Here is a 25,634-nt window from a genome sequence, read left to right as displayed (position 1 = left end):
TAGCAACTCCCTAGAGCTGCCTTGGACTGCTCTCAACACTTCCAGTCTGATTCTTTGTGAGTCTTGCTAACCATTCATGAGAAGAAACTGCATTATTCAAAAGCATATAAAAAATTAGGTAAGGGGCGCCTGGGTGGCTCAGTCGGTTGAGCGTCCGACTGTTGATCACAGCTCAGGTCCTGATCTCACGGACATGAGTTCAAGCCCCATATTGGGCTCCATGCTGGGTCTGGAGCCTACTTTAACAAAATAAAATTAGGTAAGTGTAGCATTAATGTAAGAACCTTATTCATCCTCAACATAGAACATAATAGAAGCTTATTTCATAAATAGCAAAGTCTAAATATTCATTAGCTAGTCGTGTAGAAGTATTTTTTAAAAGCCTTTGTGAATGTGAAGCATTTGGGGAAAATCACAGAAATGCTTTTTTTACTTGGAGTTTGCCGCTGTATCTGTAGTTACCAAATCTGGACCTGTTGTGGTACTTTTAAAAACAAAAGCAAAAATAAAAACTGACTCCTGAACCTTACCCCCAACCCCCAGCCCAGAGGTTCTAATTTGGAAGGATTGGGGTATGGCCCCATCATCTGTATTTTAAAGAACTGTCACTGATGATTATTCTTGCAAAGCCAGCGTTCAGAACCCTTGCCCTCTATTCTCCTTAATGGATGGATAATTTGATTGTGAAATCTGAAATCTTTAGAAGCATATTTAGTGACATATCCAATTATACGTAAGTATCATTTTGCTATATAATCCCCTCTTTATTCATATCTTCACATTTAACCAAACCTAAACCCTTTTTCAACCCAGGTTTCTGTAAATTCTGAGAAGATATTATTAAAAGTTAGGATATATTCATAGAGAAAGAGAAGCACAAAAGTTAATGACAATACAAAGTAAACATCTACTTAATTTAAATTATGATTTTAGGGGGCACCTGGGTGGCTCATTTGGTTAAGCGTCTGCCTTCAGCTCAGGTCATGATCTTAGGGTCCTGGGTTCAAGCCCTGCATCGGGCTCCCTGCTCAGTGGGAAGCCTGCTTCTCCCTCTGCCCGCTGTTCCCCCTGCTTGTGTTCCCTCTTGTGCTTACTATCACTCTCTCTCTCTCTCTTTCAAATAATCTTTTTTAAAAATTATGATTTTATAAGTTTTCAATCGAAATCATCTCCAAAAAATTATGTAAATAAAGTAATAAATTTGACCAACAATGTCAAAAAAGGTTTCACATCTGGCTTATCTAATAAGCATTTTGCCTTATAGCATTTATTTAGTAAAATATCTACGTATACAAGGCATTTAATTATAATCTGATTATAATCAATATATTCTAGAATGTATTGGTGATAAGAAAATAATATACCTTTTCATGAACTGGAAATATTATCTGAAACATTATTTCCAAAAACGAACGTAAAACTAATGACTACTGAATCATAAAAATTCCTTATATGCAATTTTTCCCTTAGATGGAATTTTAATAAACTGTTTTCTTAAAGCTGATATTCTAAGATGATTGCTCCCAAACTTTACATGACTGAGTACCTCTTTAAAATGTCATGAATTTCCAAAGTGGTCAAATTAAATTTTACTTATTCACAGTTTGGTGGGATTACTGATTCAGTGAGGCCTGGCAACTACTCCACAACCCACAGTGGAAATCACAGGTCTAAAGAGATGAAAGGAGACCTACAGACACCAGAACACTGAAGGAACCTGTAAGGGACAATCAGGGTTCCAACATCCCAGAGCAGGCAAGGAGTGGTCTTAAACAGTAGCGATCAAGTGCAATGACACCAAAGGTCTGCAGAAAAATCAACATGCGCTCTACAATCTGTTTTCCTCCTTCAGTGCACAAAAGAAAGACTCCACTCATACCTCGAGAATAGGACTCCAATCAAGGATAGAAGAACTCATGAAAACCATTCCATTTCTTGAGACAGTAGCAGGTGAAGCGTTGTCAATGTTATGGGGTTCAAAAATGATCTTGCAGTTTGGAGCCATGGGAATCCGATCACCATTGGCAAGGGTTAGAGTTTTGTTATCATCCAAAACAGAATTCAGATTTTCAATCCAAATGGCGTCTACTGGACCATCAAGAACTATCCAGATATGCTCACCTAAAATATTCCACCAAAGGTGGGGGGAAAAGCATACGTACACATATATACATAGACACATAACTACTATACTTGCAGAAGTACTATAACTTGATGTGATTTTCATTAAACTTTGATAGAAATGATGATTTTATCACATAGGACTTTTCCAGTTCTTTATATACCAGTTGTTTAAAGCACATAATCAAAGTAAAAAGTCATTTTTCATTGAACAAATATTCATTGAGCACCTTCTATGTTCTAGAGTCTGGGGTTTTTGTGGTAAATAAGACAATTCCTGCTTTCACAGAACATACATTCTAAAGGGTAGAGATGATACTCAATCAAACCATAAGCAAAGAAATATCCAAGATAAGAAAAATTAAGAAGGATAAGATGATGGGGCATTGCTTTGGACAAGGTAGTCAATAATATATTTCAGGAGAACGGAGAGATGTAAAGATCTAAAGGTAAAGTCTTCCAGGCAGTAGGAATAGCAAGTGCAAAGGTCTCAAAGTGAGTATAAGCATAGGGTGTCCCAGGAAGAGCAAGAAGTTGAACCTAGTAAATAAGAAGAGAAGGAGGAGAAGAATGTGAGTACAGTCAGAAGGACAGCCAGAAAGAACCACAGAATCAACTCTGGCTTGCACATCTCGCATTTGAGATGTCCCACAGACATCCCACAGTGTTGTTGAGCTGGAGGTTCAAGGGAGAGGTCAGGGTTGAAGATTAACATGTAGAAGCCACCAGCTTAGAGACGGCATTTAAAAACCACGGACTGGGTACGTTTCTTCTAGATAGTAAAAGTAGACAGAAACAGGAGGTCTGAGGACAGAGTCACTTTGATGGTCAGACTTCTAGTAGTGTCTCCTTTGCTGGCTCCTCCCTCTGGCAGACCCCCCTTGAGGCAGAGGTAGAAGGAGAGCCAAGAGGTAAAGTTTCCCTGAAGCCAAGCGAGGGAAGAGTTCCAAGAAGGGGAGTGATCGACCATGCCAAGGTACAATGAGAGCCGGACTAGCCTGAGAACTGACAATTTATATCTGACGAGCTGGAGGTCATGAGTGTCCTTAAAAGAGTAGTTTTGGAGGACCACTGGGGACAAAAGCTGCTGGGGGTCACTTACGGAGATATTCGGAAGTAAAGAAAGAGACAAGCATCCGCAGAATGGTCAACCACAACGCCATCGTAAATTTAGGTATTTGGTTTAATAGTTCCTCTTACTCTCCTCATCTCTAGTTTCTCTTTACTGACACCATGACCAAGTTTGTTAACTCTAGTTTTTATTTACTGTGTAACACCTGTACTATATTCTATGTCCAGTCAACTGCTTTGAAAATCTTAATTATGCTCATTTGACTTGAATTTAAGTAAAATGATGATCTAAACGCCAGAGTCCCTTAGAAAAGGCATGTTGCCTTCTTTAAGGAGGAAAAAAACCACCTCTCTGAGCTCCCATTCTTGGGAGCACTGGGTACTGGATCTGTTTACACAGGATTATTGAAACAAGGTCAGAAACAAAATTTGATTTATATCCAACAAAACAATAATTCCAAATAGGAACACACTTTTGAAATCTCACGTTTTCATGTCTCTTTTGACAACTGATTTTTAGGTTGATGAGCTCCCTTCCCTAACTGAGAACTGGGTTGGCACCACCTTAAACACTTATTGGGAGAAACTGTTCCAAAGCAGAGACTCCTAAAGAAATAGCCCAAATATCTTGCCCTTCTCCTGGATCCTTGTTTCTTTCTGCAAGTGCATTCACTGGGCCTTTCTCCTCCTTATTCGGGCGTGAGAAAACATGATCGGAAGAGAGTTAATATCACCTCTTCCATCGGAGCTTATATTCCAGGAACACCGGGTTCAATTTCTAGACTCCGTAAGTAAGAGAATATTCAGAGTGAACCACTAGCCCTTAACAAGTTTGTTCACAGGACAACCAAACACCAGTGTACACCTAAACAGAATTTCTTAGTTCCATATAAACTTCATTTTTGATATATGTAATTTTCTTCCCAAAGAAGCCTATTTCCTCCTGTGATTTTATAGGAGAATCAGTTTTCTAAAAATAGGCTGTACTTAAATAAAAGTAACATTTTTAAAAGATTCAGTGAAATAGTTACAGTAAAATTACTTTATTTAACACTATCAATTTTCCGTAAGAGCTTTTTCTTTCTCTTTTATTCTAAGATATCACAGGGATACAGAAATATTTATTCAAAAGAAAAATAATTTCCTTCGTAACAACAACAAAGCAAAAAGGTGGGAGGGGGGATTTTAATTACCCTAATCAATAATTTCAGTATTTCAACACTGCCAAATATACTGATTCAGGACTTCTTAGTCTTGGCTAAGGTATTATATGGAGAATATGTTCTACTAATTCTAAATAGGCACCAAGGATTTTATTTAGAAGGACATGTCAAAAATAATACTTCATCTTCTACCTTTCTTGGCCCTCAGTGTTTTCCTCCAAAGGGTTGAAAATATCCCATCAGTCCAGTCATTTGTGGCCACGTCAAGCCGACCAAACATCTGTGGGGCCGTGATCGCTTTGGGATTCATCCTCAGTTCCCGGTGTGGCTTTCCACAGTCTGTACCAAGTAAATCCAAATTTTAAACGACTCAGATGTAGAGTGAACCATCATTAGGTAACGTTGAACTAATTTGCAATGTACCATCAGCAGGTGTTCAAAATATGAAAAACGCAAAATTATACTGAGAATATATGTCTCACTGCATTCCAAGTTATCATAATTAACACTGTTATATTTTACGGACTAACATACTTTTGTTTTTAAGTCCTGCTGTAAAAGGAAACATAAAGGGGGGAAAAGATACCATGTTGGTACTGATGAACAAACTAATATAACCTGGAAGTTCTTCAAATTTCACAGCTCAAAAATCTTTTGATTTATGGTGTATCAGATTAAGTCTGGTCTCTGAAATGTCACCCAGAAGATGCCTCATTCTCTCCATAAAAGGCTTCAATTCACTGAGATGTGTTCTTGCTCATTTGGAAAAAGTAAGCTAAACTAATGCTGCAAGAATCAAGGACTTTTCTTTTGTGGCCAACCTCAAAATAAAGGTCTTTGAATCCTTCAAACCCTAAAACTACTCTTAAAGGGGCCAGATTCTGTACATAAGCAGTTAATAAGCACAAAGGTGAAGAATAAGGTTTAAAGTATAAAATCATAAAAATAGATGCTAAAATATTACATATTGTGTGAAAGACTGACAAACACTGGCAAGCCTACATACCTACGCACATTGAAAAACGTGATAAAACCCATCAAAACCAGGGCAGCTGGGTGGCTCAGTCAGCGAAGCGTTCAACTCTGGATTTCAGCTCAGGTCTTGATCTCAGGGTCATGAGATCAAGTCCCCCATCAGCTTGGCGGGGTTTCCCCGCTCAGTGGGGAGTCTGCCTCTCTCCCTCACCCTCTGCCCCTCCCTCGACCCCTGCCCCCTGCCCCCTGCCCCCTGCCGGGCAAGCCTGTGCTCACTTTCTCGCGCTCTCTCCCTCCCTCTCTTAAATAAACAGATAAATCTTTAAAAAATATTAAAACTTATTTAGAAAATTAGACCATAGTTCTCCTTTTTTATTTTTTTAAAAGATTATTTATTTTTTAAAAGATTATTATTTATTTATTATTTATTATTTATTTATTTGACTGAGAGAGAGAGCGCACGTGCACAAGCAGGGGGAGTGGGAGAGGGAGAAGCAGGCTCCCCACTGAGCAGGGAGCCCGATGTGGGGCTCCATCCCAGGACCCTGGGATCATGACCTGAGCCCAAGGAAGATGCTTAACCAACTGAGCCACCCAGACACCCCTTTAGGTCTCCTTTTTTAAATCACAAAAAGACTCAGGGTAATTATCTTCAATACTTTCTGATGCTGAAGTTAAACTGAGTCACAATTCAGCTTTTTCAGAGCCGACAGGCAAAACTATTTTTTTACCTAATCACACTTTACAAAAGGCCAGCAAACTCTCAAACAGTATGACAGTATCATAGGTAAAAACTGGCCTTTGTCTGTTGCCCATATAAGAAAAACTGTCAAAAATTATTTCATTATGATAGTAGGTAGAATTACATTATTTTAATTTAAAATACCATAACATTTTTTGTATAGAATTATTGAATCACTATGTTATACACCTGAAACTTAAATAACATCGTATGCCAACTTCAATAATAAAATTTTTTAATTATGCCAAAAAAAAAAAAAGAAGTACCAAAACGTTGTTAGCGCTCCACGAAAAAAATGCTTGACTTTCAAAATGTTCGTTAAACTAATTCCTCCTCTCCTCCTAGGCATTTCTTGACTGTCCTGATCACTCCACCTTCATGGACTCTGCCCTAGAGTACGTATCCTTTCTTGCTGTTGCCTCCTTATGGACTCCAGACCACCCCTCCTGTCCATGGTCTATTCTCTACATGGCCGCCAGGTGGCCTTCCACACACAGAAGGTTGACCATACCACTCCCCAGCTCAAGGGCTTGCCCTCACCTACAGAATAAAACCTAGGTATTCAGCATAACTTATAAAGTTCCTCATGCCATACCTAAATTCCCGCCTAAAAGCAAAGCCTCAAACAAAGATGTGGGTACTGGGAGTTTGGAGTCAGGGGAAAGAGACAGTGAGACAGAAAAGGAGAGAACTCCCAAAATGGGCTCATTTGTGAAGTGGCCACAGAGGTAGTATCCCTCTAATGGACAAGAGAAGATGGGACACTTGCCTTCAACTCTTCGCCCCACTAGTTGAGGCTATGGCTGCCTCAGGAGCATTAATTCTCACCCTCTTTCAGGCTGAACCAGGAGTTCCCTAGATTCTAGGAAAGTCATAATGCTGAAAAACCAGGAGACACCACTGGCATCTGTGGGGGAGGGCCAAAGGGATGAAGGGCTGGGGACCAGTAGCATCTGCTACACCTCCTCATCTCCCCTACTCCCACCCACACAGAGAGCACACTTATCCATACCAAAGCAATTTCTGGGTATGCCATGCTCTCTCCAATCCCTCCTACCTGCCCAAGCTCTTCATTCTGCTAAGAATGCCTTTTATCCAACTGCTACTCAACCCCCAAACCTCAGCTGAAGCAGCACCTGCTCTGTAAGCCTTCCTATAATTCCTTAGAAAGGTCTCTGATCTCCTTTGCCTCTGCTCACAACATAATTGTCCAAACCTCCTCAGAGCAATTCCGTGTTGACTAATAACTATCTGTTACTCCACCAAACCGTAAGCTCCTTGAAGACACAGCCTTTTGTTTTCATGCCTGCCTTCCCATTTAAGCTACTGAACCTAGCAGGGCCTCAAACTACAGAATATTAGAGATGTTTGATAAACAAATACATGATGAATAAGGACACAAATATATATGGGTCTAGTATAAGTTCAACCCAATTACCTTCTCAATCTTTGGGAGAATGAATGTGTTCAGCAAGAAACAATGTGTCACTTAAAATAACAAATATTTACCCTACATATTAAAACCAAGAACAGGTTAATCAACAGCTAATGATTAATTCATCTTTGCAAAGAACTTCTCCAAAACCAGTGATGCCATATGGGTTATATAATTTAGACATATTATACATAATGTATCACTATCATTTAATATTTAGTACTCATTTTGTTCAAGTCATTTTACCAGGTGCATTTGTAATTTATTGTTAACAGAAGGCAGCTACATAACAATAACAAAAGTATTATTAAGCATAATTTGAGAGAACACATCATTTTAAAGCTCTATAAAAATCCCCAAACACAAACTTAACAGCACGTGAAAAGCACATGATAAGTCTTGCAGGTGTGAGTTCTCAGTTTTGGCAAGGTAAGTGATAGCTGAGAGCACAGTTCTTTATCACTGTGGAGACTCCCTGGTGGACTTAATGTACAGAATTTACTGGGCCCCATCGCTGAGGATATAGGTATCCAACTAAATCCAACATGTGCAGGACCCTAGAGCAATACAGAGCAATCTCCACAACCACCAACTCAGGATCAGTGCACTGGGGCTGCATGAACTGACTGGAAAACCAACTAGGCACCTTCTCCCTATGGGACCATGTATTTGAATTCCAATAGGTGGAGTTCTGTAAAATTTCGGGACTCAAATCTGCCATGGCCAAGAGTTGCCTACACAATACCTTCAGTATGACAGACATCAATGTCCATTCAGGAAATATAAGAATAATCACAAATGTGACAATGCCTATTATCTTTAGATGACCTCGGGCTAGGTAGGGACTTAGCTGTAAGGCTTAGGGAGATCTGGAAATTAAATACAGTTATTTAACTTCACCAGAAAAACATCCAATTCTAGGTGGGAAATTAGTTTGTGATAAGGATGATTTTAGGAATTGAAATTGAAATAATTTTTTCTGTACTGGGAGGTTGTATTAAGTCATTATTAGAAAGTGGCATGTTATAATGGAAAAAGTCTGGGCTTTTCATTAGTGGACCCTGACATTCTGAATCCTATCTATAATTCCAGAATCCTATAATTTTGAATCCTATCACTTACCATCTTTGCAACCTGTAGCATTTCTGAATTTGAGCCTTGAATTTTTGTACAAAATGGGGATGGTAATAGCCACATCTCAAGATCATTGTGAAAATTAAATGACACAAGTAAAACATGTAACACAATACATAAAGTCACTGTTCAGGAATTTTTTCATGCAGCATTATTCCCAGAAGCCAAGATACGGAAACAATTTAAATGTGCATTAATAGATGAATGGATTAAGAAAATATGGTGTGTGTGTGTGTATACATATAAATATACATATTTTACATGTATATATATGTGTATTACTCAGCCATGAGCAAGAAGGACATCCTGCCATTTACAATGACATGGATGGACCTTGAGAACATCATGCTAAATGAATTAAGTCCGACAGGGAAAGACAAATACTGTGAGGTATCACTTATATATGGAATCTAAAAAAAATCAAACTCTGAGAAACAGATTGTAGAATGGTGGTTACTAGGGGTTGAGGTGTAGGGAAATGGGGAGATATTGGGCAAAGGGTACAAACTTCTAGCTAAAGGATTAATAAGTATGGGGATCTAATGTACATTATAGCATACCGTGTGTGTGTGTGTGTATATATATATATATATAGTAGAGTGATTATAGCCAATTATACTGTATCATAAACTTGAATGTTGCTAGAAGAGTAGATCTTAAATGTTCTCACCACAAAAAAAGAAATGGCACTATATGACAAGATGGGGGTCAAAGCTCATGGCGTTAATTATTTTGCAACATACAAATGTTGCAAATTAATACACTGTACACATTAAACACAATGTTATATGTCAATTATATCTTGGTAAAGCTGAAAAATTTTTTCCCTTCTAGTTCATTATTATAATACGTTATCACTGAAATGAACCCAATAATCAGTAAAGCAGCATTCCTTCCTATACAAATATATTAATGTATCTAACTTTTGTGTCCCTCTTGGAGCATTCAAATGGGTGATAGCTACTTAAATGTGTTGCCCAGAGCAAGACAGCTTGGGTGCCCCCTTACCTGCCATGGCTCTCATCAAGGTGTGGATGCAGGTGGTTTTCCCTGCCCCACTGGGCCCCAGGGTCATCATCCCATGCCGCACTCTCTGTGTCTCAAACAGCTGGATGACTTTGAGTTTCCAAGGAGGATGGTTGATTAAACCAGCTTCTTCAACCTGAAAGCATAAAAGCCCCACATTGGGCCACATCAACAGCAATCAGAATTTACCATTGTGCTCAAAATAAGCACAGACATTGAGTGGGGAATACAGGAATGGGAGTTATTGTTTAATGGGCATGGAGTTTCAGTTTGGAAAGGTGAAAAAAGTTCTGAAGATGGATGGTGATGATGTTTTGCAAAATAATGTGAATGTACTTAATGTCACAGAACAGTACACTTAAAAATGGTTAAATGGTAAATTTTATGTTATGGATTTTACCAAAATAAAAAATATATTGCTGGGGGCACCTGGGTGGCTCAGTCGTTAAGCATCTGCCTTCGGCTCAGGTCATGATCCCAGGGTCCTGGGACCGAGCCCCGCATCGGGCTCCCTGCTCCGCGGGAAGCCTGCTTCTCCCTCTCCCGCTCCCCCTGCTTGTGTTCCCTCTCTCGCTGTCTCTCTCTGTCAGATAAATAAATAAATAAATAAATAAATAAATAAATAAATAAATAAATAAACAAACAAATAAACAAACTTTTATATATATATATATTGCTGGGGTGCCTGGCAGGCTCAGTCAGTGCAACTCTTGATCTCAGGCTTGTCAGTCCAAGGCCCACGTGTGGCGTGGAGTTTACTTAAAATAGAAAATTTTTAAATATATATATATACATATGGCATAAAAATATATATATATACAAAGACAAAAAGCAGGTTGACTATTCAAAATGTTATCCCAAGCCAATAAGAAACATCTGCATTTGCCTTTGGGAATTGAATACATTTATATTAATATATCCTTTAATACATGTCATGGGAAAGACTCAAATATCAAAAGGCATTTTAAATCTTTAATTTAAATGTGATATTTAGTAACTGGAAAACTTTGTAGCACACCAAGTTGACAGAAATTCCATAGAAAACTCAAACTGTCTATAAATCTACTGGGTAGTTTTAATCTGTCGAACACATGCATGAAAGTTATCCTGCCAAACACTATTCTAAGTTCAATATTCATAACAACACTATAAGATTAGTCCTATTGATATCTTTCTTTTACAGAAAAGGAAACTGAGGCACAGAGAACCAAGCAATTTCCCCAAGATTATTACTTATAAAGTTACAGAGTGAGGATGTGAGCCCAGGAAACTCAGCTCCATGGTCTGTGCTCTTAACTAGCATGCTCTGCTTAAAAACACTATAAATGATGCTTTTAGTTTTATTTAAATATTTAGAAAACCTAAATATTCAGATTTTTTCATATGCTACAAATTATGCTGTTAGTCACCCTATAAATGACATTATACTAAGTTTTTTAGACCATGCTACAATTAATTCAGCCATATGATGAAGAAACCATTTGCAAAAGGAATTATCACTCTTACCTGACCAGGAGATTAAGATTTTTTTTAAGATTTTATTTCTTTATTTTAGGGGGTGCATAGGGAGAAGGAAAGAAAGAATCTCAAGCAGACTCCTCCTGAGCACAGGCCCAGCAGGGCTCCATCTCAGGACCCTGAGATCACGACCTAAGCCAAAATCAAGAGCCAGACGCTTAACCCCACTGAGCCACCCAGGTGCCCTGGAGATTGAGATTTTTATATACTGATTTTTAAAAGGAAAAGATCCATTAAATACTACCATATTTGATTTCTGTTAACAAATACCTTCAAAGAATTAAAGTGTATTTTATAAATATGAGCTAATCGCCACTTCTATAAAAATTTTTTTCCAAACTCTTCCTTGTAGGAAAAGAAACTGAGGCACAACCTTTACATGGTTCAGTTTCATTCCCAGGAAAACTATAAAAAAGCAAAGCTCTACCAAGTGTCATGGGAAATCCAGACACCTAATGATACACATAATGTGGTAGATCCCCCAGAGCCCCAGGAAGAAATCACAAGTGATCCTGGGCCTGAAGAAAAAGAATGACCAGTGAGGAGCCTCATGAGATCATCGTGAATGACACTCGGGGGCAGGAATCCAGAGATCAAAGCAACATGGAAACACCAGGGTCACAGTCAAAGCCAAGCCGAGCAAGGCAGCCAGCTGAGCCCCACTCATCTCGTTCACTTATTATATTTCATTTCGGAATCTGGTGTGGAATGGTTTCCGTCAATAACGGGACCCCAAGCACGTGGCCAACTAGACACGGGACTGCAGGATGGTAGGAGACCCCCCTGGCTGGAGGAACTCGAGGTGTGCAACAGCCTCTCCTAAAACACCGGCCACAGCCCTGGGTGCTGTCCTTGGAACCACAGATTTGGAATACATCAGAGCCACCTGACTCCCATGAAATTCCGATGAGAGAGACATAGTACTGGATGCCCTGAGAAATATATTACCTGTCTACTAATCGCCATTTCCAGTTCAGGGTAATCTGCCTTGTCCAGAAGAATATTTGGGAAGAGATCTTCAATCAAACTCAAAAATAAGGGTTCATCCTCATCAATCTAAAAGAGAAAATAAAGGGAAACCAGACCGACTATTGTGGCATGATCATAGCAATGTAGAGATAAACTGAAAATGCTGGACATACCAAATTTTTTATCATAACTGTTAATAAATAAAATACCACCTTCACCAAAGTTGAGGACTATTTTCCTCATGTTACCCATAAGTTAAAAATTATTTTTAGAAAAGGGGGAGAGGAATGGGAGAAAGAAGAGGAAAATGGAAGGAAGCAGATGAAAGGAAAAATATTGCCTACAGAACAACCTCCCCGTAAAATAACCAGTTTGGGAAGTTACGACATAACCTACCATTTCTAATTTAAATTTAAGAAAGTAATAATTTAAATAAGAGACAGTAACAAATTCATGAATTGGAATTTGCCTCACATTTTTATTTTAAAATAAAAATATATCATTCTGTCACCCTGTACGTAGATTCGCTGATAATGAACAATTGATTTGCAGTCTCTACCATGAAATCAAAGAGTGTGAAATTATTACACACTTGTTAAGTTTACATATAATTTCCTGCTGGGCTCTACAGACTTTAAAGAAGGTGAGATTTTAGCTCTAAAACCCAAAAGTATTTCAAGGTATTTGGAAACTTAACACGTGGATTTTTAAAAATCCATTTCAATTCTACGGAAATAGGCATATGTTAGACTAGATATGAGTTACCGCAAAAAATAATTCCCAAAAAAGTCGAACTTAAAGTTATGCTTTCCAGGGCTTTTAGCTGATAATTAGGCATTTTTAAGTGAGTATTTTAAATAAATATTTCTAATTCTCATTTGTGCTTAGTTCGCTGCTATTTAAGTGGGTGGAACATTTCCATCTGTGAATCTTACCAGTTTAGAAAGATTCATGTCTCGGAGAACGCGCATGACGATCGTTGATTCCGTATCCAAAGGGTTGGCTCTTTTTGCCGCCCCCAAGGTTCGCAGAACTGACAGAATGTTCCGCAGACCAAAATCATAATGTACCTGAAGCATGTGAAGTACAAAGGGCTTATTTTCAATATTAACTTATGCATAAAAACTACAAATTTGACAAAAGACCTAGTCACAATAATGAACAAACACTAATTTTCCTTTAGAAAAACTTGTACAGCTAGCAAAGCGATACATTTTTATCAATATACTTTTGGAGCAAATAGAAAAGATCCAAAAGAGTTCCCTCATATACGATCATTAATTTAAGCTCTTAGATCAGAACTAATAAATATATCTTGACGGGAAGAAAGGAATAAACTTCCTCTTGGAGTATACGTATCCCCCTGAGCCTCTTCTTAATCAGACATCCATAGAAAAAGTTCCTCATATCTCTAAAGCTAAAATTCTGAACCAGGAGTATATATATATATATATATATATATTTGTATACCGATAGGAAAAAGACAAAGGTATTAAGGAAGAAGAAAAGTTGCTATATTCCAGGATTACATAAAAATAAGGACAAATCAGAAAGCCAAGCCCCCAGCTTTGTTATTCCCTTGATATATATTTATAAAAGCTCGATCACACCAAATTTCATCACAGTGAATAATTAAAAACTAATTAGCCAACCACTATAAATTTTTTAAAGATTTTATTTATTTATTTATTTATTTATTTATTTGGAGAAAGAGCTTATGTGAGCAGGGAGAGGGGCAGAGGGAGGGGAAAAGAGAGACTCTCCAGCTGACTCCTCACTGAGCACAGAGCCTGAGGTGGGGCTCAATCCCATGACCCTGAGATCATAACCTGAGCTGAAATCAAGAGTCAGACCCTCAACCAACCGAGTCACCCTGGTGCCCCAAATTTTCCAACCACTATAGAGAACAGTATGGCAGTTGCTCAAAAAATTGAAAACGGAACTACCGTATGATCCAGAAATCCCACTTCTGGGTATATATCCAAATAACTGAAAGCAGGATCTCAAAGATATTTGCACACCCATGTTCACAGAAACAGTATACACAGCAGCCAAGGAGTGGAAACAACTCAAATGCCCGTGGACAGATGAATGGAAGGAAAAAAGGTGGCATATCCCTACAACGGAATGTTACTCAGTCATAAAAAGGAACCAAATCCTGTCACCTCCTACACCATGGATGAAACTTGAGGCTCATGCTAAGCAAAATAAGCCAGCCAAAAAAGACAAGTGCCGTACGATCCCCCTCACATGAGGCACCTGAAGTAGTAAAATGCATAGAAACAAGAAGTGAATGGTGGTTACCAGGCGCTGAGGGGAGGAGTAAGAGAGGAATCGCCGCTTAATGGGTATAGAGCTTCAGCTTTGCAAGAGGAAAAAGTTATGGAGATCTGTTTCATAGCATTGTGAATATACTTAACACTACTTAATTGCACACTTAAAGATGGTTAAGGTGGTAGGTTTAATGTTATATGTTCTGCCATGTGAAAAAAAAAAAAACAATTATCTGCTAAGGTAACTGGAGTAGTATGCATCACTTCATGCTCACCACGTGGAGGATGGAGCCCAGAAAAATATTCAGATCGAGTTCCTGCCTTCAAGGAGTTTAAGTTCTAATAGAGGTAACATGATAAAAATGTGAGCAAACTCACCAAAAAGTAACAATGACTTGAAAGTGCTGGTGTGCGGAATTAATTAAGGAAAACTTCTCGGAACCGGACCCAGTTAAATCTGTGGGCATGAAGTGAGATTCACAGAATGTTCACCCAGAGATCAGCACGGGGCCAACCGTTTTGGGCGTGTTGACCGATTTTGTCAGACAATAACCCTGTGAGCAGGGCTGTGGGCGTGAAGGAGATAGAAATGAAACACTAGAGAAGAAGACAGGAGTCAGTGATGTGGGAGTCTTCTACGTGCAAGCAGCGGCGTGGGAAAATACTCCTATGACAGAGGAAAAAGAATGGGTGAGGAAAGCCTGCAATAAGCAGGAGAAACCAAGAATGTTTTTAGTGAGAATGTAACTTAATGGAGGCTGGGGACATAAAAAATAATCTGGAGTCAAAGCAGCTGGGAGCGCAGGGGAGGGTGAAGAGAGGGAGCAGAGTTACACATGTTGGCGGTGTTATTCGTGTTATCGTTTTATGCTTATTTGGGGTATTATTATTTCGCGTATGCTTTTGGTAATTATTATTTGCATGTCCTGACAATCTGTGGCATGCTCCCCACCTCCTGGTCGGATCTTTTCCCCTTGCGTGTGGGAGGACCTGTGATTTGCTTTAACCGACACAATACAGCAAAGGTGACAGGTCATACGTGATTCTGTGGTCACGCTACTGAAGACTTGAGTGGGCCACGGGATGCCCAGGTAGCTAAGCAAACATTATTTGTGAATGTGTCTCTAAACACGTTTCTAGAAGACATTAGCATTTGAACTGGTGGACTGAGTAAAGAAGATGGCCCTCCCCAGCATGGGTGGGCACCATTCAATCGAGGCCGACCTGAACAGAACAGAACGGCAGAGGAAGGTTGGATTCGCTCACTCTGCCCTACTGCTGGGCTGGGCTACCGACCTTCTCCTGCCCTCAGTGCTCCTGGTCGTCTGGCCTTCAGACTTGGACCAGAATCTACACCATCACTCCTTCAAACTACACTCCCATCTTCCCTGGTTTCCAGCTTACAGACAACGGATCATCAGGCTCCTCTAGCTCCATGAGTGCGTGAGCCGATACCTTATAATAAATTTCTTTATAGGTATATCTGTATATATCCTATTGGTTCTGTTTCTCTGGAGAGTCCTAATACAAAACTGTTGCAGTCACCTTGCTGGAACCTCTTTCCCTCGCGGACATTGAGAAGGCAAGCGGCCGTGCGGCAGAGACCAGCATGCAGCCCGTGGGAACTGACGGTGTAGCCTTGTCTAGCTGACAGCCGGCAAGAAACTGAATCCCTCCGTCTTCCAACCGCAAGCACAGAATTCTGCCAACACCCGGAGTGAGCGCAGAAGTAAATCCTCCCGCAGTCAAGCACCGGGCCAAGACTTGATTGAAGCCTTGTTACACTCTAAGCAGATGGACCCAGCCAAGATGTACCAGCACTCCTGACCCACAGAAACCATGAAATAATAAATTGTGTATTGTTTTAAGCTGGTATATTTGTGGGACCATTGTCACCCAGCAACAGATAACTCGTACAGAAGTAATATAGGATTAATTTCATGCTTCTTAACTGCAAAACTGCAAGATGTCAGAACCTGCTACTCTCAACAGTGCAGGGAACTAGCAAAAAAGTTATGATGGAAGTTACAGTAGATGAGGGGCGCCTGGGTGGCTCAGTCGTTAAGCGTCTGCCTTCAGCTCAAGTCATGATCCCAGGGTCCTGGGGTCGAGTCCCACATCCGGCTCCCTGCTCAGCGGGGGAGCCTGCTTCTCCCTCTGCTTCTCCCTCCCCCTGCTCATACACTCTCTCTCTCAAATAAATAAAACCTTTAAAAAAAAAAAAAGTTACAGTAGATGAATCACTGAACTCTACCTCTGAAACTAATAATACACTACATGTGAATTAATTGAATTTAAATTATAAAAATAAAAAATAAATTTTTTAAGAAGTTACAATAGATAAAACAGACTATTACTAGCAAGGCGTGGCCCACTACATTAGGGCGCATGGAAGTGAGAAGAGCAAATGATTGAGAGGTTCCTGAAAACCAGGAGGACACACAACACATATTATGATTAATGTGCAGGTGGGATAAAGAGCAAATATTCATATTTATAATTCTTTGGCTCTTAAGTCAGTTCTGAAAGTACTTATTTCATTTCTTGTGCTGCAAATATTAATTCATTTAAATGCACTTAAGAAAACTATGCATATAAAATTAATTTTGTAATGGTATGACTTTCTACTTTGTATCAATAAGGTAATCTGCCGACAGCCCCAGTCAACAATTTTTCAAAATGAGCAAATTTCACCGAAGAGAAGAACTAAGAAGGCCCAAGTTCAGAGAGCCTTCCAGAACCTCCCACCTGCTTAGACAGCTGCTCCTCGCATAGCTTGTAGAGTGTGAAAAACTTCCTGGCCAAAACAATGCTGTCAACAAAGCCACAACTAGCCAGCTTCACCCTTATGATAATCTGCCGGTCGGGCACCATCATGGCCACAGAGCGGAAGTTAATCTTCAAGTTCTCAGGGAGCTCCTGCCGCCCAGCGTAGCCAGGATTCTATACAGGAAATAAACACCACAGATGAATGACACGGTCACGGGGCAACACACACCCGTCAGCACGACAGTAACAGATTCATCATGCACATGCAACAAATCTGGACTGACAACCGGAGAACTCATTTTCATACCCTACTCTCCTTTTAACCGGAGAGACAACATCACAAGTTGTTAAGATGAGCTTTAACACCACAGGCTTTCACACAGGAGTTGAAATTACCATCCCAATTTCCATTCATGAAAACAAAGTGCCCTAAGACCTGGGCAAGGCATGAAAGCTGTGATAAGGGAGGGAAATCCGAAGGAGAGATGAGCCATGAGAGACTACGGACTCTGAGAAACAAGCAGGGTTTTAGAGGAGAGGGGGGTGGAGGGATGGGTGAGCCCAGTGATGGGTATTAAAGAGGGCACATATTGCATGGAGCACAGGGTGTTATACAAAAACAATGGATCGTGGATCACCACATCAAAAACGAATGATGTATTGTATGGTGACTAACATGACATAATAAAATTAAAAAAAAAAAAAAAAAAAAAAGAAGGCTGACATTCAGTAGCTCTTCCTGTGGTTCCTTACCATGGTCAGGAAAAGTCCAAATTCAGGGTTCATAGTCACATTATCTCCATCGGTAAAAATAAAAGACTTTTTCCGCTCCTTTTTACATGTCAGAATAATGGAAATTTGCTGGGCTGCCACTGACAGAACTGGTAAATCGATACGGTTAAATTCATCAAAACAACCCCAGGATCCAGACTGTGCCAGTCCTTCGAAGGGAAATTAAATAGAAAATCCAATTAGTATATAATTTCGAAAAGCCGAGGAAAAGGGCATTTTGCAGCTGCCAAGACAAGCCAGAGATAAGTCTGTTCAAAAATAAACTTGAACAAATAGACTATGCACAGAGTGCCCCCAAAATAATTCACCATGTGGTACTTCATCTGGAAACAGCCAACCTGCAGGGATGAAGGAATATTAGGAAGGCAAGTGACGTTGACATTTGATCCACACAACACCAGTGAGATTCATAGTTTCCAAAAAAGTTGCACAAAGTTGAAAAATGACACTACAGTGTAGTCAATGGTTGAAAAATAAATCTTAACAAGATATTCCACCTTAGCTTAAATTTTTCATCAAGTAAAAACTGTAACCCTCACCTTTAAAAATCCGCCCAAGACCTCGGAAATCCATCTGGTCAGAACAATTGAAAACCACAACATATTTTCCAAGACAACGTCCCATATCTTTAGTCGTTTCTGTTTTCCCTGTTCCTGCAGGTCCGGCAGGAGCTCCTCCCATGCTCATTCCCAGAGCTTGAGCCAATGTGATGTAACACCTTGAGGAATAGAGACATCACTAGAACGATACCGCCAGCACCTAGAAGACACTTCTGAGACATCACAGTAAAATGAAACTTGCACGAGATTTAAAAATGGAAAACTCAAGCCACTGTCCCTACATAACATTTCCCAAACTGCATCCTAACATGTGCTTTCCTTATGGATATTAACATGTGTAAAGGAAAACGGAGGGGATGGTCTACGGCCAAATAAGTTTGAAAATTCTTAAAAAGGTTCAATGGGCTTTCTCATGATAACATGTATAGTGAGATTCTCCAAGTATGAAAAATAGTACATAGCATTTCCCAAACTTACTTGGCAACTTTTTTTAAAAAAAGATTTTATTTATTTATTCGAGAGAGAATGAGAGATGGAGAACACGAGAGGGAAGAGGGTCAGAGGGAGAAGCAGACTCCCTGCTGAGCAGGGAGCCCGATGTGGGACTGGATCCCGGGACTCCAGGATCATGACCTGAGCCGAAGGCAGTCGCTTAACCGACTGAGCCACCCGGGCAACTTTTTCACAAAAACCTACCAACATTTTAAAGAATAGTATTCTGTGGAACAGACTGGAAACCGTTAGATTAATCGCCTTTTTGGTGGCGCAGTCAGTTAAGCATTCATCTCTTGGTTTTGGCTCAGGTTGTGATATCAGGTTCATAAGATCGAGCCCTGTGTGGGGCTCCACATTCATTGTAGAGTCTGCTTGGGATTCTCTCTTGCCCTCTCCCTCTGCCTCTCCCTGCCTCAAATAACCTTTAACAAAACAAAAAAAGATTAATCCCCTTTTGAATCTAATGAATAATTTGATGTACTTGGGGACATGAGATTTAAGATTTGAATCACACATTGCTAAATAATCACACCTTCGATCTATTTCTGGGAGCAGCTACTGTACCTGCACATACCTTCTACTGTCTCTTACTGCATGATATTAACAAATAAAAGATTCTGGTAAGAAAATACAAGAATGCCTGGGAAGGAAAAAACTAATCTGATAACTCTCTGATGAATTACTCGATCCCCCAGCATCACCCTGTGTTGTCAAAGGAGGTAATCTATAAAGTGATGCAGTTTAGGGCTTTCCTGTGGGTGAACTCTAGAAAGCATTCATCGGGACTTGAAAAATATTTCAAAGGATATAAAGTGATCATCCAGCATGAAGGGTGGAAATAAACAGTGAGCACACCAACTGGAGGTCCTCTGGAGTCTGTATTTTATCGGAAGTATGTTCCTAAAAAAGGCGAGTAAATGACTTCGCCCTGAATGTGTACAGAGCCTGGATATGGAGAAGACAAAGTAGGTATAAACTCAGGAGGACGCCCAAGCTCACTTTGATTTTGCCTTTTAATTCAAGGTTTTATTTCTTGTCTTGCACTTCCATTATCCCTGGCAGAACAGTCTCGGTAACAATTGTTAACAGGATGTGCTCCACCTACATGATCTCACGGAAGCCCAGAGAACCCTGCAGGGAAGTACTGTTGTTTTCCTCATTTTACAGATAAGGGGAAAGGCTCACAGAGATGGGATTCCTTTTCTCGGGATTGTGGCGGCAGAGCCGAGACTCCAGCTTACCTGTCTAGCGGCACACCCTCAAGCCGCCCAGTTCTAGAACCTGTCCACCCTGCCAGTAAATCTCTGGGAACTCTGGCCACCTAGCTACTCTGTCTTGCAAACTCTTCTTTACAACTGGGATCATTTGGGTCTGTATTTGAACTGAAGCAGCGGCAAGTTGTTAAGGTGCCTTAAAGGCATCCTACTTACATGAAAAATAAGTGGGCAAGCCAGGAGCTTGATCCTTTCCTTCCTCTGCTTGATAGGGTTCAGCCCAGCTGCTAGGCTGGTACCCAGACTCCTCTAGGACTTGCCTGTCAGAGACAAGCATGGATCTTCATGTCCACGTTCACGTGATGCTCCTGAGGATTCTAGATGTATGTGTACCTCTCTTCCTCCCTTTCCTGCTTTCCTTTCCAGTCTCTTGGCTGATTTCAAAAATGTCATCATTCAGGAACAGGGTTTGGACTTTTATGTGCTTTAGTGATGCGTTCTGCAGCTGTCTGTCTCCCCAGCAGACTGCCCTGAGATCTCTGCTCTCAGGAACAGGGTCTAGTTCACACTTGTACCCCCAACTACTTACCTAAACCCTGGCACCTAATACTCTATGAACGCTTATTAAATAAATGTCTTGTGCCTGCCCAGCTGTAAAGTCTTATCTGGTTCCTCCTCTCCCAACAGCTACTGGAATTAGAGATCACAGTGTGGGGGCACCCGGCTTGCTCAGTTGATAGGGCATGTGACCCTTGACTTCAGGGTTGTGAGTTCAAGCCCCAAGTTAGGCATGTAGCCTACTTAAAAAATGAATTAAATTAAATTAAATTAAATTAAATTAAATTGTATTCCTTCCTGTCCATCACACCAAGAGATTTAAGAAAAAAGAGAGAGAGAGAGATGTAGAATGTGACCATCATGCTAAACCAACAGCGACCAACCCCATGACCCAGGTCTTATGAAGGCACTCAGTTTAACCAAATCCATCACCAACATTCAGAGTGTTTTCAGCTCCTATTCTTAAACAGTGTTGATTCTAAAATGCTAAAAAAAAAAAAAAAAAATCTCCTAAGGCAATGGTGGTACAGACATCAGGAACTTATTTTTCTTTTTTCTTTTCTTTGGTTTAGTTATGGACTCTGATTATAGAACATGCTTAAGGAGAAACGAAAGGAAACACTGATAAAGAACGTGTTATTGATGATTAAGAGAAACCAGAGTCATAGCAACGACAATAATGACTAACATTTACTGGGTGCCAGGCCTGGGTACCTACATCCATCACCTCTAGTCCACACAGTGATTCTAAAAGGAGGGAATCAGAGAGGTGAGGTGTCTTAGCCAAGACCACACAGCTGTTGATGGCAGAGTCCAGGGCCCGACATGCAAGTGTGATTCATGGAAGCTGTGAGAATACGTGGAAGAAAGGCACATGTTGTTTAGACCTATCTACGTTTCTTATCAAGCAGATGAGAAGCTTCTACCAGCCTTTGATTTCTGCGGCCCTCTGCCTGAGTGACAGTGTAGTAGGGATAACTTGTGCCCAGAGTGGAAGGAAGGACTGGTCATGAAAAACACCAAGAGCTTTCAGAGAAACGTGCTACATGTTTTTAGCAAATTAGAACAACTATTTTATCATCTGGAACATCAGCAGCTCCATCCATCTGATGGTGAACTTCCCAGAGACTAAAGCTGCCAACATTGTTGAATTTCTACAGGGCAATGAGCAAAAGACTGACAAGAAGATCGATGCCGGTCTTTGATTTTTTAAGTATTAATTTTAGTGAGGAGTGCTTCTGTAAAAGGGCAGCAAAGCTCGCTGTGGAATCCCAGTGACCGGCAAAAAAAAAAAAAAAAAAAAAAAAAAATGGTGACTCACTTCTCCCATAAAAAAGATAAAGAAAATAAGCAAATGAACATTTAGGGGGAGACAAGCTGAGACGAACTCCGGAATCACTTCTTTTTATATACTTACAGATACCTACTTTGCTCTTAAAGTTCCTAAGTTTTTTTGGTGCAGAAAGATGTGCAAGACAATGAACATAGTGAAAGAATTAAGCTGCGGAGAATTTTGTACAATCTGATACCCACATGTAAAAATTAAAAAGAATTTGGACACACAAGCACTAGACATCTCTAGAAGGAAAGGAAATAAACTGTTGTTTTTAAAAAACAGAAAAAGAAATTTACTCCCATACTTTCAACCATATGTCCTTCTGTACTATTTAAGTTTTTCACCACAAAGATGTGACTCTGAAAATAAACACTTCTTGCGTTCACTTGGGAAATGCTTATTTAGCGTCTATAATGTGACAGCACTATTCTAGGAATAGTAAATAGATCATGGGAAGTCCATGTCAGCTCTTTAGCTGACATCCTAAAGGAAGGGAACAAGTTATTTAAAAGTAGGAAACAGAAACAATAAAGCTGGTTAGGAGGGCAAGGGGTGTGGGGATCACTGCTTCACGTGGGGGGTAGGAAGACCCCTCTGAGGTGACATGCGAGCAGAGCCCAGAAGGAGGTGAGGAAGCAAGCTTTGCTAGAACTAAAGGGAGAAAGAGTTCCAGGTCAAGGGGACAGCAAGTGCAAGGGCCCTGAAGCAAGCGTGCTGCCCAAGGAACAGCCAAGGAGCAAGTGGCTGGAGCTGAATGAGGAAAAAGAAACAGAAAAATAGCTGGAACCCGATCATGCCCGGCCCTGCAGGCTAACGTGAGGGCACCGGCGTTTATTTTGGGTGAGATAGAAAGACAATGGAGGGACAGAGGCGAAGAGGAGACGGAATATGACTTACATCCCAGTGTCTGAATTGAGGATAGACTCTAGGGGGCTCAATGGCAGAAGCAGGGAGACCAGTTAAAAGACTATTGCAATAATCCAGGCTAGAGATTATGGTGGCTTGGAGCAGCATGACAACAGCAAAGAGGTGGGCACATCCTGGATGAATTCTGAAAATGGTGCTGAGCAAATCTGATGATAGATGGGATAATGAAGCAAGAGAAAAAAGGAAGGCATCAAGGATGCCCCAAGGATTTTGGCTTGAGGAACCAAAGGATGGAATCACCATCTGTTAAGATGGGGAAGACTACAGGAAGGTGGGGGGCGATCGGACATGGTAAGTGAAAATTCCCTCCACGCATCCAAGTGAACACATTGCACAGGCAAGTGGATATATGTGTCTGGAGTTCAGGGGAGAGGCCCCGGGTGGGTGCAGGAGAAAGGCCCCGGGGAGTCCACATCTGGACGACACTTAAAGCCACATGAGATCACCTGAGCAGTGAACATAGATGGACAAGAGTCCTGGCGTGTTCTACGTTTAGACCAGGAAGGGAAAGAGGAGCCAGAAGGAGGGGTACGAAGAGCCAGGAGAGCGTGGTGTCCTAGAAGCTGTGTGGAGAAAGTGGATCAAAAAGAAGAGAGTGCTCACCTGTGCAAACCTGTGCTCTCTGATGGGCCGGGAAAGATGAGAGTGAATAAGGACCAGTGCACCGAGCAGCATGATAATCTGTACGGCACCTTCCCAGAGAGGGCAGAGAGCACGTGAGAGGCAGCATCACGGCCCCCCGGAGAGATCCACGTTCTAATCCCTGAAACCTGGAATAGGTTCCATCGAATGACTCGTGGGACTTTGCAGCTATAATGTCGAAGGCCTCAGGAGGGGAGATTATCCTGGATTACCCGGTGGGCCCAATCTAATCTCACGAGTCCTTCGGAAGGGAGGAGGGAGGCAGAAGGCTGGGTCAGACACAGGACTGAAGACAGAGGAGAGAGCTGATGCAAAAACAGGTCTCAGCCCACCGCTGCTGACTGTGAAGCTGGAGGACGGGGTCATGAACCAAGGAACGCTGTAGCCTCCCAAAGCTGGGGACAGCCCTCAGCTGACGGTCAGCGAGAAAACCAGGCCGCGGACCCACCACTGCCAAGAAAAGAATTCTGCCAACGACCTCAGAGCACAGGAAGTGGGTTCTGCCTTACAGACTCCGGGAGGGAGCACAGCCCTGCTGACCCCTGCTGTCAGCCCAAGAAGACGCGCGTCAGACTTCTAACACGCCGACTGTTGAATCACCCATTTGTGTTGTTCAACCTTCCAAATTTGTGGTGCTCTGTTATGGGACCAACAGAAACCGAATACAGAGAGCTGAACTGGAGTGAATTCAAAATAAAATAGGAGAAAAGGAACAGGTGCTTCTGAGGAGTTTTGGTGGGAGCCCAGAAACGGGAAGAAACCCAGAGGGTTCACTGCAGGATTTTCTTTCTGGTGGCGATTACAGCAGATTTGTAAGTTGATGAGAATGATTCAGCCGGAGGTGGCAACTGATGATGTTCCCAGAGAGAAAAGCACTGTTGGTGGAGATGTTGGCTTTTGAGGGCAGCACAGAACGTCCATCTGGAGAGCTGAGTGCACGAGGGCAGGCACCCTGGTCAGCAGACTTGTGGGGGGGGGGGCGGTCTCTCCTGGGACAGCAAACCTTCCCCCGCAAACAGGAAAGGTGGTCTTCACCAGAGAGGGAGGGAGGGGAGCGCTGCGGGGAGGGGGTGGGGAGGTTCCGAGAAGACAGAAGGTGGGAGATCACTGCCTGACCCACAGAGGTTTCAAGGAATTTGTCACATTTTGTGATTAGCCACCTCTGCACTTCAGAACAAAGACAAACACTTCAAAAGGACGTCCAAGCACATCCAGTGTAAATCACCTTCAATCCAGGCATAAGACTAGGAAAGAGGATGGAGGGGGGAACGGGACAATAAAATCTCTCTGTTGAAAGTCAGCACTGCATTTAGGATCACGAACGAGCAGAAGGAACAGTCGAGCAGCACGGGAGTAACAGGGTTATTATGTCAAACTTTTCTGTTTTGTCTGATAATATTTTTAATCGAATAGCCCCGAGCTTCACTTCATGAAAATGAATGAGATTCAACTTCAGCTTCTACTTAGGCCAAACACTGATTTTAGCACTCAGGTCATTTTGTCCAAAACAGGTATTCGGTGCATCCCCGAAAAGAGCATCTGCACAATTAGTGGATGTCCCGAAGTTCAAAAGGGACCAAGGGAATTACAGACTGTAAGCTGTGGAGGGATGCTTGGAGCCTTGTTCATCTTACAGGTGAGGAAACTGAGTCTCGGGAAGGTGCAAGGAGCCTCTGGCCAGCACAGTTGCTGCATAAGAAGCAGAGGACAACTACGAGCGCCGGATGTCCAGGCCGCCGTCCTCCCCATCACTTTTCACCTGTATTGATACTCGACTTCTTTCCTGCTAAAAAAACATCTGAACTGTCTCTAATAACAGCAGGTGCCACCATCCCCAAAGCAGGTCTCAAGGCCAACTGTGATTTGCACCTATTGATAGGTGGCAATTAATTCCTTCTCTGGCCCATCTGATGT

The 25,634-nt window shown here is 41.3% G+C and overlaps 1 protein-coding gene across 2 annotated transcripts in view; it reads right to left on the bottom strand.

Moving 5' to 3' along the window:
- DNAH5 (dynein axonemal heavy chain 5) overlaps nucleotides 1-25,634 on the bottom strand; it is a 214,577-nt gene that overhangs the window by 110,239 nt on the left and 78,704 nt on the right. For both annotated transcript variants that reach the window (XM_088023719.1, XM_088023720.1), the window contains exons 36-43: nucleotides 18,528-18,706; nucleotides 17,950-18,137; nucleotides 17,176-17,370; nucleotides 13,090-13,224; nucleotides 12,134-12,241; nucleotides 9,650-9,803; nucleotides 4,548-4,694; nucleotides 1,880-2,121 (exon numbers count right to left, since the gene is read on the bottom strand). In XM_088023719.1, coding sequence (XP_087879845.1) covers nucleotides 1,880-2,121; nucleotides 4,548-4,694; nucleotides 9,650-9,803; nucleotides 12,134-12,241; nucleotides 13,090-13,224; nucleotides 17,176-17,370; nucleotides 17,950-18,137; nucleotides 18,528-18,706 — 1,348 coding nt within the window. The remainder of the gene's footprint in view (nucleotides 1-1,879; nucleotides 2,122-4,547; nucleotides 4,695-9,649; nucleotides 9,804-12,133; nucleotides 12,242-13,089; nucleotides 13,225-17,175; nucleotides 17,371-17,949; nucleotides 18,138-18,527; nucleotides 18,707-25,634) is intronic.

The sequence above is a fragment of the Eumetopias jubatus genome, unplaced genomic scaffold, assembly GCF_037043125.1.
Source record: "Eumetopias jubatus isolate StellerSeaLion01/CBP00866 unplaced genomic scaffold, mEumJub1_p1.0 scaffold_5, whole genome shotgun sequence".
NCBI lineage: Eukaryota > Metazoa > Chordata > Mammalia > Carnivora > Otariidae > Eumetopias > Eumetopias jubatus.
This window is presented reverse-complemented; position numbering and strand designations above follow the sequence as displayed.